General features: G+C 35.2%; 2 protein-coding genes across 2 annotated transcripts; one reads left to right on the top strand and one right to left on the bottom strand.

The window, feature by feature from the left end:
- The first annotated feature begins 7,482 nt into the window (after positions 1 to 7,482).
- LOC104248514 (uncharacterized membrane protein At3g27390) lies at positions 7,483 to 11,658 on the top strand. The gene is made up of 9 exons (XM_009804780.2): positions 7,483 to 7,777; positions 7,887 to 7,995; positions 8,079 to 8,274; positions 8,358 to 8,491; positions 9,339 to 9,627; positions 9,722 to 9,828; positions 9,905 to 10,079; positions 10,356 to 10,804; positions 10,916 to 11,658. Exons 1-9 carry the CDS (start codon positions 7,693 to 7,695, stop codon positions 11,145 to 11,147), a joined length of 1,776 nt encoding a protein of 591 aa, XP_009803082.1. The 5' UTR covers positions 7,483 to 7,692; the 3' UTR covers positions 11,148 to 11,658.
- An 8,344-nt stretch (positions 11,659 to 20,002) lies between these two features.
- LOC104248517 (uncharacterized) lies at positions 20,003 to 20,910 on the bottom strand. Its single transcript, XM_009804784.2, has 2 exons — positions 20,404 to 20,910; positions 20,003 to 20,275 (listed from the first exon to the last, which is right to left on the bottom strand). Exons 1-2 carry the CDS (start codon positions 20,908 to 20,910, stop codon positions 20,003 to 20,005), a joined length of 780 nt encoding a protein of 259 aa, XP_009803086.2.
- Between the last annotated feature and the right edge of the window lie 517 nt (positions 20,911 to 21,427).

Genomic DNA, 21,427 nt, shown 5'->3' on the forward strand with positions numbered 1-21,427 from the left:
GCCCTTTTATTCCTTTTATTTTCGGACCTAACCCATTAAACTAGCCCAAACCCCTTAATATACCAGCCCAATTTCAACCCCAGACCTAATATATACCTGTCCAACCTAATAACCCCATTTAATCGTGGCTGTTGATCTTTTAGATTAACAATCCACAATAATACTTACTATTTTAATTCAATAGCCAACCCTAACCCCCCTCCCCACTCTTTCATTTCTGCCGTCATTGGTTTCTCTAGCCTCTCCAATTCTCTCTCAACCCAACCTAAACCCTAATCGCCGTCACCAGCGAAAAGTTCCCATCTATGGTGTTTTCGTGCATTCTCCGACCACTACCAGCCTTCTATACCCCCTGACTGTTTGATTACATAGATCCTTGAGAGAATGTCATGAAGATTCAACCTGGTTCTTGCCAAAATTTGTCTATAGGCCTGTTTGTGGCCTTTCACGTTTGTGAGTATGGGTTTCCTCTCTTTTTTTTTAGTGCAAATCCATAGTTTTTGACCGATTTTCTTTTACCTCTACTATTTTTGAAAACCCTAGTTTTGCTATTATTCGAATTTATTAAGATCTTTGTAGATTTGAAATGATTCGAGTACTATCAGGTGTTTTCCCTTGAAAATCTTTGTTTTAGTCAACTGCTTCGATTTATTTCACTCTTTCTGAAATTAAGGTTCGTCCCAAACTCTTCTTCTAAGGTTTTTTTTCTAACTTTTCAGTGTTTAAACTAATTGTTCTTCACTATCTTGATTGATTCTCGTGTATATGCTTAAACCCCCAAATGTTTTTGTTTGTGACACTGGTTTCTTCGAATTTTTCCCATAATTATGTTTATTTCTGTGAACCAGTCATATTGACTGATTCTATTTAGGGATTTGAATAGTCTTTCTTGTTAAAATCAGTACTCTTTGGGATTTTTACTTGATTAATTTTCTATTAGGGATTTGAACAATCATTCTTGTTAAACTCACTATTCTTTGAGATTTTTACTGATTGATTACTATCAAGGATTCAAATAATTGTCCCGTTAAAATCAGTATTTGCTGGGATTTTTACCTATTTCTGTATTTGTGACCTTGATTAATTATACTTGCCTTAATTAATTATCAGCACGATTTGGGATTTGACTGACTCCCTATATGGTATGGTATTGATTTCTTACCTTAGTTAAACCCCAGTTCTGACCGTTAACTGACTCTCCCTAATTAAAGGGGTCTTTTCTGGATTTCTCTATTGGAATTGATTCTATAATTGGCTGATGGATTCTAATTGATTGAACTGTGATTTCCTTTACCTTATTTGTTTTGATCCCTAAGTGTTGTATATATACTCTCACTCTGCCTCTTCAAAACACGAATAATAGTTCACCAAAAACTCACATTCACACATAATTTGCTCTCATCTCTCCGCTACTTATGCTCATTGATTGTCTAGCCGGCTGAAAGCCAAAGCTAGACTACTGAATCCTGCATACCTTTTATCTCTTATTTGCTTCCCTTAACTGGTATGTTTCTATCTCTAATGTCATTATGAAGTTGAACCTATATGATTCTCTGTTTATCTATTCCTATTAATGTCCATGTCTCTTCTGCACTAGTCTAACTACCTATATACATAATTCTATATTCTTTCATGTTTACTGCTTTGATCAGCATGCTTAAGTTTTACTCTTTCCTGTTCATTGTTTTAATCGACATGTCACTTCTATTTTACTTCTATACTGTTTTCCTAAAGTTATTCCTACTCGGTCAAGCACTCTCACTCCTATTCTTAGAATACTTAGGATTCTGCTCCTCCAGTGTGTGTACTGCCTAGGAATCCATGAGATTCCTCTGAACTCTGGCACACTGGGCTGGCCCTTCCACACTGCACAAAAACTACTTCTCTTTAAAAGGATCTTGGTGTGAGCATTGCCCGGGGTCCCTCAGGCCCTTGGGAACTTTGACATACCAGGATACCTTCTCTTGGACACTATGAGATATGGTACTTTGGACTGTTTGAAGGCCTGATTTTTTTCCAAGTTTACTTTGGGCCTATCCAGTCTCCCTATAGTATAGTATTATTTTTGTAATTCATTTATGGTCTGTAATAATAATTCTTGTAAATAAATATTGGGGATATTAGTAAAAGTGAAGGATTTATATATATTTTTATGAGTAAATCGGGTAGAAATCATGCTCTTAGGATTATGATGCTTGTCTACTTGCATTGAAAACCATGCTTATAGGTCATTTTGTGCACTAGAGAATATGTTTAGAGGTGCATCATTTGTTTCTGAAACTTTTGCTTTCTAAAAGTTCTGCATAATCATGTCCACTTAGAAATCCTGTCACTAAGTTGTTACTAATCCTACCTAATAATCACGTTCATTGTCTTATGTGCATTAGAAACCAAGCTTTAGGTTTTTATTGTATTCACCTAAATACCATGCTCATATCGTATAAAATCAGTAACTACCATAGGCTTTTTTAAAAAAAATAGTCCCAACACCTAGATATCATGTTTATAAAGATAAATGCGTATAAAATCAATCCTGTAATGTTCATCACTTAGACATCATGTTTGTAGGACATAACGAGTAAAATCTGCCTGTTTAAAATCGTTTGTTCGCCTATTAAAACACTGATTACGACTAGATATCATGCTATAGGATATCTCAGATCCATGCCTAGGCAAGCCTATAGGATAATTAAAATCTTGCAAATTATAAAACTGTGCTTTGTTTAATTATTTGTGAATTACCCAGATTCAGCAAGCCCTAAAATCAGTAGGCAAACTGATTAGGTCTCTATTGCCTTGCTTTAACACAATGCTGCATATATTCTGTTTGTCATGCTCACCTAGATATCCTGCTCTAGTATCCTTTGAAATATCTGAAATCTTGTTGTTTGAGACGTGCTATTGGCTACTTGTGTGAGGAGGTAAAAGTGAGCCTTTAATTGTCCCTTTATGTGAATGTCCTATTTGTTTTTTCTTGTCGCTTCGATTTTCTCCTTTTAAGCACTTTAAGAGAGTCTAGAACTACCTTAATTAGAGGTCTTAAACACCTCTAGGTCCATAAGGAAGGGACGGGTAATACACGCATATAGTACGTTTAATTAGAATCACTTATATAACTACTAAGGGGATGGTAATTGGGTAGTAAAGGATATGATGACCTGTGCGCTAATTCTATGTGTAGCACCCCAACTTGGGGACGATTACCAAGCATTGCACAGAAGTGATCCTATAGGCTAAAAAACCTAGGACCCTCTTTATCCCTTATTTTTTAAACAAAATGTCTGTTTGTCTGAATTACTTTGTTTGCTTAAGACTAATTCGAGTTTGGACGGGACCCACCGTTGTGGATCTCGAGGGGTGCCTGACACCTTTCCCTCAAGGTTATTTCGAGTTCTTACCCAATTACTGGTAATGCAAACCGATTTTTTGAGTTATTTGCTTTAGGTGCCCTAACGCACCTTAAATCCGTTAGGTGGCGACTCTTCAAATTTCATGCCCAATTCCAAAAGGAAATGAGTTATTCCCAAGAAATGTCGAAATTCGGACTCCGCGAGGAAAAAGGGGGCGCGACACTCATCATCAAATCTGATTTTGACTTGATGATATCCAGATCTAAGATCACTTTTGAGAATATCGTTGATCCATTGAGCTCATCTAAGAGGTTTTCTACCATGGGGATAGGGTATTTGTTCTTCACAATTAGAGAATTTAATCTTCTATAATCCACACAAAGCCTCCAAGTATTATCTTTCTTCCTCAGAAGTAATGTAGGAGAAGCAAAACAAGAGTGGCTGGGAACCACTGTTTGAGATTTCAGCATCTCTCCAACCATGTTTTCAATGGCATTCTTTTGATCAAATGAATACCTATAAGGCCTCAAATTTAAGGGTGAGACCCAAGTACCAATGGTATAGAGTGATCACAAGGCCTAGAAGGTGGCAATCTTTTAGGCTCTTCAAAGATGTCTTGATATAGTTGCAACAACTTAGTGACTTCTTCAGGAAGTTCTGGTTCAGTGGACACAGGGGCAGTATTGAGGGTACAGATAACAGCCACAGTGGCCCTAGAATTCTTGAGAAACACTTTCTCCAATTTGTCCCTTTCTGTTGTGACCAGTTTAGGATCTTGTTGAAGACTCAGTAATGTAACCCAAGTGTCACCTCTGAAAAATGACATACTGAGGGGTCTAGTGTGCAACACCACTGGGGCAACCAAGTCTAACCAATCCATGCCCAAAACTAGGTCACACCCTCCTACTTGTAGCAGCCTTACATCAAAATAGAAGGGTTCCTCTTGCATCTTCCAACAAAAATTAGGGCAGATGGCCCTACTGTACATATATTCCCCATTAGCCACTTTCACTTTCATTGGAGCATAACTAGGTATTGCTTCTAATCTAAGGACCTTAACTATTTTCAGATTCACAAAACTATGAGTAGAGCCACAGTCAACCAAAATTGTGATAGGCAATTTCTTCGCATACCCTTGAATCTTTATAGTTTTAGAGGAAGAACTTGTCACTCCCATAGCAACACATAATGATATCTCACCTGCTCCTCTTTAGGAATCTCCTCTATTTCCACCTCATTTTTACTTCCACTACCTTCCCCTTCTTCCTGAATAGCTTGCACCTGTCCATATAGTTCTACCCCTTCCCAAGCAATAACATTCAATATTTTAGGTTTACACTGGTGGCCAAGGTGGTATTTCTCCAAACATCTATAACAAAGGCCTTTATCTCTTGCTATATCAGAAAGTTAGTTTGGTTTGAAGGGAACTCTGGGCTTGGGAACCAAGACTCTGTATTTTAGGTTCTGGGGAGTGGTTCCTTGATAGGGTATAATGGCTTTGGAAGTAGGTTGGGGACTATTTGGGATATAGGTTATTCTGGGAGTGGTGGATCTAAGGAGAGCTTTAAAAGAGGCTTCATAAGACTTAGCTAAGTCAAATATATCCATCATGCAAATGGGATTTGCTAGTCCTACTAGGGGTTTTAATTCGGGTTTAAGGCCACTGATATAGCTGGAAATGAAATGAATGTCATTCAAGAGGGGATTTACCAACAACATGTATGATTTCAGCTCTTCGAACTTCTCCTGATAGCTTTCCACACTACCTGTTTGTTTCAAATTGTTAAATTCGTCCACAATATCAATGGATCTCACACTCCCAAACCTCCTACAAACTTCTGCGTGAAACACGGGCCAGTTAGTCCCCTTCTTCTCCAGGATATGGCTATCAAACCATATATCTGCCTTGTCTTTCACATGCACAGACACATAGCTCATTTTGCTTTGTTCAGGGATCTGATAAATTTCAAAAAACTGCTCACATTTAGTTCGAAACTGGCCCAGATTCTTGTATTATCAGTGGTCCTTGTGCTGAAGACGCCATGGATCTGGGAGAAGCAACAGTTTATGCTCTCTTCAAGGCATCGAGCTGAGAAATAATTAGTTCCAACCTCCGATTCGTCTCTTGTGTTTCCCTTAGCTGAGAGGAAAATTGATTTTGACTAGATTCCAGTGATTCAAAACACCTTGCATTCTCCGTAGCCATGGATTCCAGCTAGGTTTCGAGTTTTTTCATACCTTCTTCGAGGCCCTTGAATTTTTCAGCGTCAGCCATTGTTATCCACGAGAATCGAATGGCTCTGATACCAATATCACGAGTTGAGCTATAAACAAGCTCAGTCGTGAAGAAGCAGAATAGGGAAGGAGAGGGAAAGAAGAAGAAGATAGAGAGAAAGTTGGATAATATTTCTGATAAGATAAAAATGCGTACATATGCCAGCTAAATAGGAATTCAGCATTAGATTCTAATGTAACAACCTATTACACCATTGACTGCCACGTATCCCTACTAGAAGGGATTTAATGAAACTTAATTGTAAAAACAAGAAAATAAAGATAGGGACTAAACTGAACATAGTAAGACTTATGGACCTCTGCTACTAAGCTTAATTCATGACTCTCTATATATATAAGATTCTGTTTCTGTTTCTCTATAACTATCTTGTATTTCTTTAAAAAATTGATCGAATTTATCCGATTTTTTCCGTGAAATATTTTCTTTTTTATATCCCGAGTTATCCATTCTTAATTCGCATTTCTTAAAATGTTCTTCTACTTCGCTTATATATATATATATATATATATATATATATATATATATATATATAAACGAGTTTTTTCTCTTATATTCAGGAGCATGAAGCAAAAATTAAAACAACCAATTAAACGATAGAAAAGCGTTAGAATTACCAAAAAGGGACGGCTAATGAGGAAGAGTTTGACCAATTAATACTGATCAGCGGCTTGCTATATTCTTATGCTTATAATTATAAATTTTCAATTGAAAGACTATTTTATTGATCGAGGTTTGGTGATAATTAAGACAAAAACAAATCATTCTTGGAATTGGATCATGTATTAGGTTAGTGGTTATGTTTTTTATGTAGTTGCCAGAGGGAAGACAATTGGTTAAGGAAAATGAATTGACAGGTTTATGGAACAATTAGCTAAAACATGACGGTTTCTTCACTTCAGTCAAAATTAATCGCCTGCTAGCATTGACTATCATCTTTGGCAGCCCCCGTCGGAGGACGGAAACTTTTCTGTTTTGTGCTTCACACGTAACCCACCACATGCCTCCTTTGCTTCTTATCTTATCACTATTCACTACTATTATTTTCATTTCATCATCTTTTTGTAATAAAAGCACATCCAATTACAAAGAAAAAAAAAATACATTGCCCATATATATCTTCAACAAATGTAGTATCTAAGGCTTATTTTGCCGCAAAAAGAAAATTTGTTTTAACCCCCATTTCTCTTCTAGTCATATTACACAGAAAAATAAGTGGTATTTGTAATATTTTTCTTTTTAATTTTTTTTTTTTTTGGAGATACGAGCAGGCGGTGAATGTGCGAGGGAATTTTGTTATGTGTAAGTTGAAGATGCAGATATTAAGTGCTAAACTTTTTATATTGCACTTTTGAAAATTTAAATCAATAGATTCTGAATACCAGATAATCAAGTAAAAAGAAATAAATCATGAGACTGCAACTTCAATTTATAGTATAATAGCAGTTTGCTCGTAATATCTAAATTTAGAAATTCGGCTTAGTTTTTGTGTGGATTTCTTGCAGTCTAAGTTGTAATATCTTAGTCATTTGAAAATAGGTAGCAGAACTTCAGGTACATTAATTATTATGAGAAGAAATCAAGTAGTAGAAGCTATTCCTTTTGAAGCATAAGCAATATTTCAACTTCTTCGCCTCAGTTTCTAGAAGACAAAAATATATTTTATTGGTGTTTCCAGGATTTTCAAAATAAGTTAGCTGACTTTAATTTATGAAAGAAATAGCGAAGAAAGAAAAGTCGTGCAAAATTATTTTGATATTATAATATAACAAAAGTTGCACGCCAAATTATCTTCCAATGACTCAGACTCATCCCTAAGCAAAATTAGAAGCCTCCTTACGTCATGGACCAAGGCAATAACTCTTAAAGAGTCTTCGTTTCAAGCTAATTGGTTTAAAATCATACTCCATCTTCTTTGTCTCTTGTTCCAGAAACCTGCCCGCCCAGCTTCTCTCTTTTTTTTCTCTCATCCCAAGTTTAATTTCAACAAAATTGTCCTTCTTAGTTCATCTCCCCAGTTTCTGTTTTTTCTTAACACAAAAACTAGACATGTCCAACAACGTGGACAATTGGCTCAATGCCGTCTATGTGGTTTTTGCTTTTTGCTCTGCTTTACTTTTGGGTGCTCTTAAAAGTTAGTAATCTTTTCTACCCTTGAAGATTTTTAATATATGAATTTGTGATTATTTGCTCTGATATTATGTGTCATTCTTGGTTCTCAATTCCAAAATTTGATGATGCAGGTGTGTTAGTGGGTCCAATTGCTGGCCTTATACTTATTATAGGAAATGTTGGAGTAATCCTATGTCTCTTCCCAGCACATGTTTTCTGGACAGTTTACACCCTTTTCAAGTAAATGCTTTTCTTAGGCCATTGTCCAAAGTTGAATTCTGTATTTTTATGATTATAACATGCATTTCTTCGTTCTTGAACAGGACTAATAGATTTGATGCGCCACTTAAAGTTGTTTTCTTGTTTGCTTTGCCTGCGTTATTTGGAATATGGTTGGTTTTAAGCATAGCTGGTACTGTTCTTGTGGGAGTTGGATATGGCTTCTTTGCTCCCTGGGTTTCTGCTTTTGAAGCTTTTAGACATGACGACGAATTTAACAAGTTTATTCATTGCATTGTGGTAAGAATCCCTTCTTGTTTGGTACTGCAGTTTAGTTAGTATTATAATGTCTTTTTGTTGATTTTGATTTGGTCAACTTTTAGGATGGAACATGGGGAACCATAAAAGGTAGCTGCACTGCCGTCCGAGATTGTGCAGATATGTGTTATCATTCTTATCCAATGTATTTGAAAGAGCTGCGTCATTCGCCTTCTTCTCTTGACCTTCAACCTTTTAGGTTTGTTTCTATATAAAAACTTTCAGAGAAAAAAGAAATAGGGGAGAATGAATCTGTCTCATTGTTGTACACGGTATCATGCTCATTTTCTATTAGCACGGAGTAGTATTTTGAGGAAAAAGTCAATAAATGTGGTTGACTTTCCCCCACGCCCAGGGGCGGAGGGAGAGCATTAACTATGGGTTCGTCGGTAACTTTTGTTAAAACTCAGTGTTTGTATTAGAAAATTTATAAAATACGTATAAATATTTAATTGCAAACCCAGTAGCTAAGACGAGTTATGGGTTCGGTGACGAATTCAGAACTCATAAACTTCAAATTCTAGCTCCGCCTCCGTGCCCTCAATAATTACATTAAGATATTTTCGACACTAGGAATAGTATACTGAGGAAGAAAAGAAAAAGAGTAGCAATCAAGAAAAATAAGATGGAAAAAAGGTAATGCTAAGTGTAGAAACTAGAAAATGATAAGAAAAAGTCTGAAGAACTGATCAGTGAAGATGAGAAGAGATTTTTTTGGATGAATTCTAGGAAGTTTTATAAGTATTAAGTAGCAGACATTACCCAAAAATAAGGTAGATGAAGCCATTCAAAAAGAGATTAAATTATGTGTACGGACATCGTACAATATTTTTACACCATAAAGTTAAGATGACCTACAACAACATGTAACCATCTATAGTATTCCTAGTTGGGTAACTAATGTCGTAAAATAACCTGCTTCACAAGGTTAAAATACACTAATAGCCAGCGGATAGTTGAATTGAATGGTGGTTGTCCAGGGAATTGAATACCAGTATTTCACAATTCACACATTATGTAGTAATATGCTTAGTCTTGTATTGCAGATTCATCCATGTACCAGGATGTATCATGGTTGGTATACTAGGTCTGATTGTGGAAATTCCTCTTTACACTGCTATAGCCGTAGTCAAGAGCCCATTTATGTTGTTCAAGGGATGGTACCGACTCATACATGATCTGATCAGTCGCGAAGGTCCATTTCTTGAAACTGCTTGCATTCCTATTGCTGGATTGACTATCCTTCTGTGGCCTCTTGTTGTCATTGGAAGTGTTGTAATGGCTATCTTCTCTAGCTTTTTCATTGGATTATATGGTGCTGTTATTGTCTATCAGGTAATTAATTTATTTCTTTGCCTCATTAGTTTCTCAATTCTGCTATTTTAGTGTGACAGTCGGATTTATTATTAGTAAAACTATCTGAATTCAGGAAAGGTCCTTCCAAAGAGGTGTTGCTTTTGTGATTGCAATGGTGGCAGAGTTTGACGAGTATACAAACGATTGGCTTTATCTTCGAGAAGGGTCCATTCTTCCAAAGTAATTACTCAAGTTCTTCATTTTTACTCTGTGCTGTTTTCTTATCTAAGTTACTGATCAGCTTAATCTTTGCCAGGCCTCGTTATCGAAACAAGAAGTCATCCAACTCGTCGGAGTACTCTGTGAAACGAAATGGTTCAGTACAAGGCAGATTAAACTCTATATTTGCTGAAGCACCTGCAATGCTTGTGCCGAGCCTAACCTCATCTAGATCAGTCAGGGAGGCAATACAAGAAGTGAAAACGGTGCAGGTATGCTTTTCTTTCTGCATTGTTTTACGGGTTTTTTAGTAAAAGGTACACCAGAAGAAAAGGCTAAATTAGCAAGAATGCTGACAAACATGTGAAATGATCTACTCGAGTAAACATCCCTATGACCCTATATCTACGTTGAGAATATAATTAAGTAAAGAAAGGGGCCAGTGAGATGGTCACACAATTCAACAGAAATTTCATATACTGAATCCTATTTTCTTGTCTAGGAAACTATGAATTTGGGTAATTGACATCTCACAAAAAATGTAACAGGTGTGGCAGAACATGATAAGATCATGTGAATTAAGGGGCAAGGAATTATTGGACGCGAAAGTGATAACTCCCAGCGACCTAGATGATTGGTTGAAGGCGAAACATGGACTTGATGTTGCAGTCGTGAATGTTGGTTTACCATGTTATACATTTCTACAGATCATCTTCTATTCCATTAAAGCTGGATCGTACGGATTGTTCCTTCTCGAGGATCTTGAGATCACTCACCTGAACAGACCTCAAGACAGATTATTGGACTGGTTTTTCCAACCAGTTATGGTCCTAAAGGAACAAATTAGAGTCCTAAGTCTAGAAGAAGGTGAAATGAGGTTTTTAGAGAAAGTTGTACTTTTCGAAAGCAATTCTGAACGCTTTAAGGCCTGGGAAAATGGAAGCTTGGCGCCTCAAGATTCTCTTAGAGCTGCTCAAATTGAAGGCATAAGCCGAAGGTAAGCCTCTTCTTTAAATTTTCATTAACATTTGAAGGGTTGAAACAAGATTTATTCTTGGATTTGAGTGTGGTGGTACAGTAAATGATGAAATTATGTTGCTTTTGGCAGGATGGTGGGAATGGTTAGAAGTGTTTCTAAGTTTCCTACTTATAGAAGGAAATTCAGACAAATAGTGAAAACATTGATCATGTATTCCAATCCTAAGGAAGGTTCCACGCGATCCATTTCCCAATCTGTAACGAAGAACAGTTCCACGCGATCCATTCCTCATTCTGTAACCAAGAACAGTTCCACCAAATCAGGGTCCACGAGATCAAATGGTTCCCTGGAAATTGTTTGAACGCTTGTGGACTATTTAATTTCACCGGATCAAGTCTAAGTTGGATTAGTTCTTTAAGTCCCATTGAATTGAAAGGTGAGTTCAGTTGATATTCATATTTGAAAGACTTCACAAAGTAGGCTAAAATTTGAAATCCAAGCTCAAGTCTCTGCCTAGGGACATCTTCTGTAGCTTGAAAATATCTTGACAGAGATAGCCAAGAACATCAAGAAAGGTTTAAGGCGTAGAGTGGTAGACAATCCAGTCTTATTCTATCAACGGAAGATCTAGAGGGACGTTTAAGAGATCATATTTGTCACAGGAGGTTCATTGAGGACAAGTTATTGACAAAGTTGTTTAAAGAATTACTTGCTTCTTTTTTCGAATTCAGTTATTTTTCCCTATTTGAAACTTGTATAGACATGGGTTTTTCTCTCTCAAAAGAGTGAGGTTTAGAGTTGGAGATGGTGTAAATTCTTTTATTCAATTGCTAAGATAGTGGATCATTCTAAGTTTTTTTTCCTCTTTTCAAGATGGATATTTCAGTATGCTGTAGAATGGATAAATTGGCGTCAAAATGGTCTAGTTTCCCTTGTAAATGCAGTTCAATTTCTCCTTCCTCTGTCATATTGGGGGAAACAAAAGTGATAAATAGTGTTTATTAGTCTCAAGACAAATGAAGTTCGCTTTTTGATTAGAAAGTAAAACCAAAGCTGGTGTTAGAACTAAGGATACAGTGTTACAGTTTAGGCATATGTTCCTTCAGTGGATTTACTCCATAGGAATAAATCTCTTTTGTTAGTGTAGGTCAAATTATTCTAGAAACAGGAATTTTGTGCTGTTGTTCTCAGGAAAAGGCAATTTGTCAAGATTGAAGACTCCAGAGCTAGACTTGCATAGGTATACACATAATTTTCTTCTACCATTCACGCTTTGTTGAATTTAGTTAATAATCTGCAACCTTCTTCCCGTCATTAAATTATGTTTCACAGCTATTCAAATTAAGGCTCTCTTAGCGTTGCCTAATCCATTATTTTGCTGCACTAATATGACTCTCAAAGCTAATTAGCTATACTTTTATACCAATTAAGAAATCCAACAAGGAAAAGCTAATTAACAACGGTAATTTGCAGGGGCAAATTAAAAGAAGTAGAAAAGACAGCTAGCTAGCGGAACTAATTAAACCAATTTAGAGGAATTTTATCTTAGTTGTCCCTTCGTTTAAGTTTTAACAAGTCTTTTCACTTTTGAATGAAGAGTTGAATATACAGCTACTATGTTTTAAATTCCAACAATGACCAAAAAATATATAGAGAAATAGCTAGTATAAACTATACAAGCCGCCTTACTGCCTTACTAATATAAGCCGCCTTATAACTAATATAGTTGACAACTGAATATTGGGCTTATTATTCATTATACTGTTCTTGCTTCATTCATACGTGAACTGGAAACATTAAAAGTTAACTTCTCCATGATGCATTCCTTAAGCTATTTTGATATCTTTCTGAAATTTAACAAAAAATTCTAATTCCACTAAAACTGAAAATACGTGAATAATTTATCATTTTGAATCTGGTGGGTATCTCTATAGTTACTTGATATCTAGTTTGTCAATTTATTTGTCACTTTTTGCTCATCATCAAGAGTTAGTTTCTTAAATTATGTGAAAGGCAACGACCCTAACGTTACTTGAGCCAATTAGGACAAAGAGAGTATTCTATTCATATTAATTAACTGAGTCAACTAGCCATTTGCTTGGTACTTTTTTGTTGATCACCCATATGCCACTTAACTTGTACCAAACTTGATATTGGAACAAATCTGGAAAAATATAATACCAGATAAAGATGCAAACGTGACAAGGGCATCACTATTTTGCTCAACCAGTGGCCTGTAAAGGCTTTTAGAGTTTTAGTGTTCAAAGTTTCAAATTATTTATATAATAATTTTCAAGATATATATACATATACAAGATTTCTGATGAAGTTTACGGGATCCGATGACCTTTCAATATTACACATAGGTGCGCCTCCGAGTATAACCGGACCTTGGTCTTGTGGCATTAAAAGTAACCATGAGACGATCTGCCAAAATAAGTGTTAACGGATATGACGCTGTTTTATTTGGAAAATCAGGTAAACGTTAGAACATTAGCGCCAAAAAGAACACATAAAAGGGGTAACATCAATTGATCCACATTTAGTACTAAGCCACTTTATGCTAGGAACAGTATATACCCCAATGGTGCTACTCCAGAATTTAATGTGGTATACATAACGAAGCAGCAGGTACACTACCCAATATAAGGTCTCATAAGCAGATCCAAGAAGAATGCTTATGTAACAAATGATGTAAGCAGCAGTTTTTGCGTATTTTTTTTACTGCTGTGCCACTCCTTTCCGCTAGACCAACTAAAAGTCCTTGACGCACGCGCCCGCTCTTTGCTATTGTTTTATGGTTTTCAATCTCGAGCAATTAAGATTCCTATATTACCCTCAATGTTTAAATTTTGATATAATTACATTTAATATATTTAATTAGTAATTACCAATTTTATACCATAATATAAAAATAACGGTACATTAATTGTACTGTATATCCTTCCTAAATTAATGGTACCGTATATTCCTCCAAATCCCCTCCCTTCACGTTTCTCTCTCACAAACTCACACCCTCACCCACGTATCACCTCACACCCACGTTTCAAACCCATTATTTCCTCTGCTAAAACCAGAGAACATATGTAACTCCCACCATTAGCATCCAATTTCAAGTTTTTTCTTCTACAACCAGTCAAAATTGAAGTCAAATCTTCAAAGTTCATACACACATTTATCTTCAATTTCAAATTTTCTCAATGAAGAAGAACAAATCTTCAAAGCACCGCCCTAAAAAAGCTAGAGAAGCTGATATACCTTCTTTCGATTTGGGTGTATTATCACCACATTCACCCAAAAAGCAAGGGAAATCTTCACATGCAATTGTACATATGAAGCATAGTCTTTTTCCACGTCAAATCAGGGCTGAAGCTATAACTAAACAAAAACATGATTTTGATGTTGGAGAATCTTCGAGGCCAATCAAACAAGCGGAAAGGAAACGAAAAGAGATAGTGTCGATGATTTTGTAGAAGATGTGCCTATCAGTATACCTGGAAAGAAAGCGAAAGGGGCTCCCAGTTCAAAAACTCCCAAAAAGAAGAAAAATTCAAAAAAAAAACCTAGTGTTAAATCTCCTAAAAATGTTCGAAAACAGTCATTGGTGAAGGTAATAATTTAGTAATTTCTTCATTAGTTATTTTGTTTGTTTTAGTTATTAAAAATCTACATAATCTGTATTGTTTCTGCTTTGTAGATTTTTTGTAGTAATTTTGTATATAAATTGCAAATGTATCTATGTTTTTTAAGCACTGAATTAATGTGAGATTATTTGTCTTCATTTTGAAGATTAACTGTAGCTTTGTTGATCTGTATTAACATTGTTGATATTTTGTATATTTTTTGAAGTTATTTTGTAGATAGATTGCAATTGTTTCTATATTTTTAAGCACTGTATTAATGTGAGATTATATTTATTGATTGTGCAGAATGAACATTTTTTTGCATCCCATAATGTTGATTATGAGGTTCTTAGATTCCAGATATTATGTGACCCTAGCATTCCTAAACAAATTAAAGAGCTTTTGTCTCCAAATGGTTTGAAGCTATTCAAGAAGATATGATTTGGTTATTTACTGTCATTTCTCAATTTATGCATGCAAAATCAAGCTATCCATCTTCTTATGAAGTATGAATTGAATTCATCCGATGCTTCCTATTTTTTAACTGAGTTAAAAGGTAAGAGGTTAAATTTTAGATTGAGAGAGTTTGCATTAATAACTGGTCTTAGATGTGAGGTGACAGACTTTGGTTACACTCTGAATCATGTCAGTAAGATAATGAGCAATTACTTTCCAAACAAGGCAAAAGTGGAGAAGACATACCTAAAACAGATTGTAACCAACAAAAGCTGGGTAGATGATGAGGATGCAGTAAAATTATGTATTCTATATCTCATAGAATCCTTCATTTGTCCTTCAGAGAGAGACCATATTGGGTTGGTAGATCATTTTAGGTTTTATTTGTTGGAATCCGGTCAGTACGAGACTTTTGCACGGGGTATTCAGTCTTACAGACAGTTGATTGAATCAGTTAGGCACAAGCTAAATCCTTTCGTTCATTCTTATCTCATTCGAAGATTCCCACTAGCCATGCAAGTATGGTTGTATAAGTGTTGCTCCTCCGTCAACACTGATATAGCTATAATGATTTCTAATTCAATCCATCGCATACTTAACTGGTCAGCTAGTAAGGGTCAGATTTGGTTAGCTGCAATTGAAAACAGAATGATCAAGCTTGAATGAATGAAGGTAGATGGTTTTTATTTATGATTATATAATTTACCTATAAAATATCTACAATTGTATACATATTCTGCCTTAATCAAGCTAATTTATTTTTTTCCTTATTCAGTTCACCAACATAAATGAATCACCTGAAGAGCTTTCAATGATGTCTTTGCCTGATAAAGTTGAGTACATATTTGAATAGGTTGAACATGTTTCTGAGGATCCCAAAGTTGATGCTCCTCCATTGGAACCCAAAGAATCAACTGGAAAAGAGGACAAAGAATCTATTCTTCGTAAAATAAGCAAGTTAAAAAGAGGTCTTGAGAAGGTAACATGTATTCCTAAACAGCATTGTGATGTATACATAATAGTGCATCTGTTCTTTAGTGTATGTTAAGACATATTCTGAAGTTAACTATGTATTTTTTTAATTATGTAGGTCGATGAAAAGCTTGAAAAATTTAGGAAAGATGTCTTTGAAGAACTAGGTAGCCTTCGAGTGCTAATAAATGAGTCAGCCAAGAATGTTTGCAGGTGATAAATAATCCAAATGATCAAGTTGATGCAAATATAAAATTTCAATTTTATTCAAATTAACAAAACTATTTATGTCACCTCTAAAATATATGTCCTAACTAATATAAAACTTTCAGTTTGCTGGGAGTTCAACCAAAAATACTGACCAACCAAAAGGCAATAACAATTAGCAATTTTAGTTCAGTAGTGGAGAACCAGTGCAGGCTAGCACCAGTAAAATGGGTATCTACAAAATAACTCCACTTTATCTATAATTATCTACAGAATATCTATAAAATATCTACAAGTTATCTACACAATAACTATAATTTGTCTATATTATATATACAAAATATATATAAATAAATACAGCATATTTGGCACAGCTCTACAGATTTATTTGGATCTTATAACTCACCTACATATCTTCTTAAACTGTCAAGCCACTACTATCCATTATGATTTAACATTTTTAATGAAAAAATAGAACATGTTGAAGGTGCATTTGGTAAAGAAAATCATCCAGCACGTGTTGATTTATATACACATTTTGAAGGGGCAGTTGATGAAGAGAATGCAGGTATGAAAATGTATTCAAGTATATTTTATTTAAGCTAGATATACATGGTGTTACAGAGAGGAAGATATGCATGCACAATCTTCAATTAACGGAGTGACAGTAGCAGCTAAAACAGAACAACAGAATCAGGAAGATGACAATGTAGGTGAAGAGGCAGACTATGTGAATGTAGGTGATTCAGAAGACTTCGGAGGTGAGAAGAAGGAGGTTACACTTGATGATTTCGAGCTGCCTGATAACTTCTCCCAGTTGGTTAAGTTCGGCGAGCATATAGAAGATGAAACAACACCCGTGCATCAAGGTAGAACAAGGCAGCCGGGAAAGCATGCCCGATCACCATTTCTCCTTTTATACACTTCTGGTGGCAGCACCTCGGTTGGACCTCAAATTTTTCACCTCTATCACCCATTTACTAGTGTTATTGGTTAAAATGTAGATCCTGAGTTGTTGGATAAATTTCACAAGTGGTTATACCACGATACCGACACAGGTTCAAAGAGGTTAGTTTTCACAATTTGACACTTTTATTCCAGTATTCATCTTTTACACATCCACTTCATGCAACAATTTTATTTTCATTTGTATTTGTTTATATAGGAGGAAGGCTTTGTATTCTATAAAGGACAACCAAATTAAGCCATGGTTAGATCTTGGAGTGAAAAAGGTTGATGACAAGAAGGAGTGGTTGTTTTCCCTGGCACACCCAGGACATGTCCTCAATGACTCGGTAAGATTCAATGTATTTGATTTGTAGATTTTTTATAGATAATTTGTATTCTGATTGTAGATGAATTGTAGTTATTTTGTAGTTTTCTGTAGAATATTTGAAGATAACTTGTAGAATAAATGCAATTTGTTTTTGTTGCAGCACATTAATGTTATAATGTATTACTTGAGGAAAAGAGGTAAGTATGGCCCCCACGACAAGACCAGGTTTACTACAACCGATTGTGTGTTCAAGACTAGGATTGATCAGATTTATGAAAAGTTCCAAAATTCTCCTCAAGAAAAGAAGTTTTCTGTTGTCAAAACCCAGGACGTTGTAGCAGAATATATATTGGGGTATAGACTACTCGCAAATGTTGCATGGGATGAAGTTGATTATGTCATCATGCCCGTCAACATTGTAGAAAAATTCCACTGGGTGTTGGTTGTTTTTGGCATTGCAGACAGACAATTTTATGCGCATGATTCCATGGTCTCTTCACGCAATCACCCAATTGTTGAATCTTGTGTCAACAAGTTTTCTGTTATTATCCCTTTGTATTTGTCATGCACCGGTTTTTATGGGAAGCGTAAAGACATTAACTTCAAGAATACAAAGGCATACATTGAGAAAGCTGTTACCGACCCTCTTAACATTCAGTGGATCGTCGGAGAGATACCACAACAAAAAGAAGGATCACTGTAACAAAAATCTTTTTTCTTTCTATACATTTAACCCTTTTTTCCTAATGGTTTGGTAAATTTTGACATTTTTTTTATCTTTGCAGTGATTGTGGTGTATTTGTTGCTGCCTTTGCAGGGTATGTTAGTCTTGGAGAGTTATCAATTCCGGCTTGAAGACCTTTTTAATATTGATCAACACCGTAGATGCTATGGAGTGCTACTTTGGGACTATGCTAGAAAGAAGCAGGATCATGGGGCAATTAGTGAAAGTGAGGTGACAGGAAAATTGGCTAGGAGAAAAGGTGCACCAGCTTTGAATGAGAAAATACGAGTCCAGAGGAAGAAGAAGTAGTTGTAATGTTTTGCATTAAACATGTAGTACAATTGTTTAGTTGATGACTTGATGCTAGTTTAGAAGAAAGATGGTAGACAAGTTTTTGAACAATATTCTTGTGTTTTAATTGTAGCAGACTTGCGTTACAATTATAGTAGCCTTTATTTTTTTTTCTTATCCAGTATAGTAGTTCAAATGGAAACATTCTGTTGGTTTTATATTAACTTGTTGAATCTTTACAGTACTTGATCTTCATTATTTTAGCATATAAATCCTTTCCAGCTGAATTTTTATACAATTATTCTGTCAACGCAAAAAATGTGTAATTATTTTGTTGTTTTTTTGTAGATAAAATAGGGCTAGGCATGTATCGGGTAAAACCGATAACCCAAACCGTTAATTGTTTATTGAGTTATCGGTATCGGGTTATTGGGTTAACAGTTCGATAACAGTTTAGAATTTTTTCACTATTGGGTTATCCGTTCGGGCCTTGGTTTACCAATTTTGTTAATGGATTAACCGATAACCTAATAAGAATTAATAAAATTATGATTATACCCTTAAGTATATACAAATGCTATCTCTCCTATTTTTTCTCAACCGCACTCTTCAGTTGCTTCATCTTCATTCTTCATAGACCTTACTAGTTACTTCTAGCGTAAGTATTTAGTATACTATATGTGGATTTCTCTCTTTTTTGCTTTAACTCCAGTGAATTGTCTTCTCTTTTTTGCTTAACTCTATATTGAGTTATCTTATCGGGTAAACCGATAACCGGACCGATAATGATCGATAACCGATTAACCGATACCCGATATCTTATCGGTTCGGTTATCAGTTTATTAAATTTGTAAACCGATAATCGATATGCTAAACCGATAATATTCATAACCAAACCGAACCGACCGATGCCTACCCCTAAGATAAAGTGTAAAAATCAGTAACTAAATATTTTGTTGCTTTTACATTTAATTTGTTGAATGTAAAAAGTACCTGATCTGTATTATTTTTAGCATATAACTTCTTTCTAGCTGAAATATAATCTAGCTATTATGGCAGCTCTAGCTATTGTAGTTTTTTTGTAGTTGAATTTGTAGAAAAGTTTAACAATATTTTTGTTGCTTTTATATTCATTTGTTGAATGTAAACAGTACTTGATCTACAATATTTAGTATATAACTCCTTTCCTACTGATTTATAATGTAGTTACTCTGTCAATTCCAGTTAATGTAATTTTTTTCTAATTGTATTGTAGATAAATTGCAAAAATATATTAACAACAATGTATAGGATGCTATAGATAGTAAAAAGGTGGTAGATTATATATATAGAAACCATTCATAAACAAATCACTCTATGAAAGTATTATCTCAATACAGAAAAATCCTAACTAACTACATTATGATCTTAAAAAACCTCAACAATTACACATCAAAATCTGTTATCCTGAACTCACCAAAAATATTATGAAATTTTCTGTTAACTACATAAAATTTTATTTCTTTTTGGGTGCATTCTTGCAAGATCTTTTGTTATGCCTTTCTCCTCCGCAGTTGCCACATGAAACCTTGTACTTCTTTGAATTTATTTCATCATATGTTTTGTATCTTTCTTTTTGAGGTCTTCATGGCTGCCTTTTCCCTCCTGTAGGTGGATTTACTACTTTTTCAGATATATATTATGGCACATTCCATTTTGCTTGCATCAGGTAGGAGATTTACTGGTATTTCATAAGTACACAAGAGGTTCTTCCTTGTGTAATAAGGAGAACAATATTGTTCAAAAGACTCATCTCTGTGTCTTAAAGCAGCCAAAGCATGTGGACAAGGAAATTCATCAAGCTGGAATTGCCCACAACTACATCTCTTATTTTCAAGACAAACAATATAGCGCCTCACACCATTTAGTACTGTATGGATGCAGTCTGTTGAAGCCCTCACCTACGATTACATTACAAATAAAAAAACAATTCATATACGGTTTAACTCAAAATATCTACAAAATATCTACAAATTATCTACATTGTCCTGTATAAATTAATTTGATGCAATAAATGATCAGATCTTACTCTAAGCTTGTGCGACAATGTTCTGTTGTCATCCAACTCTTTGTTGAATTTGAACCCAAGGTATGTGAATGTACCCTTTGCTTTCAATAACTTTTCCTTCATCCAACGTTCAAGAAGGGTCCTCATATACTGTAATAGTTCTACTATCGGCAGTTCTCTTGCATATTTTGTTACAACATTCAACGACTCTGCAATGTTTGATGTCATAGTCCAAGTTCTGTTCACCGTAGCATGTACTCGAGACCATCTATGATAGCCAATATCGTATAAGTATGCTTTAACACGGGGGTCAATCTCTTCAATCTTTGACATCCTTTCATTAAATTCATCAAGCGTGTATGACCATGCCGTGGCATAGTACAATTCACTTAACTTTAGATGTTCTTTCTTGAACTTTGCCCGTATATTTGTCCAAATATGCCACATGCAAGAATAATGTGGTATGCTGGGATGAACAATAGATGTTGCCTTCAAGATACTCTCATTACGATTCGAAACAACACACATATTTGGTCTTTCACCATATGCATGTTTGAATTGCTCAAAAAATCACTTCCATGATGCGTTATTTTCTGAATCAACAACAACATATGCCAATAGTAATATGGTACCTACATTATGTGGAAAAAATCAATTAATTGGCTGTAGGAAAAATGCAGAAGAAGACATATACATACAAACTACAACTTTTCTATAATATATCTACAAAAAATTTACAAGTACTACAAAAAACATACAAGCTACAATATTTCTACAATAAAACTTCAATACCTGCTGCATCTATTGTACTAGCTGTTAGCATTATTTCCCTGTATGCTGACGTTAAGAAGGTCCCATCAACTACTACAACTGACCTACAATATTCCCAACCACTAATTGACGTAAAAATCGCAATAAATACATACAAGAAGCAGTCATCGTCCGGCTTTTTCAATTTAACTACATACCCCGGATAAGTTATCGTCCGGCTGTATGAGTCAGCAGGATGACCTCTCAAAAACTGTAAAGCCTTTTCCTTTGCTCT

The sequence above is a fragment of the Nicotiana sylvestris genome, chromosome 2 (assembly GCF_000393655.2).
Source record: "Nicotiana sylvestris chromosome 2, ASM39365v2, whole genome shotgun sequence".
NCBI lineage: Eukaryota > Viridiplantae > Streptophyta > Magnoliopsida > Solanales > Solanaceae > Nicotiana > Nicotiana sylvestris.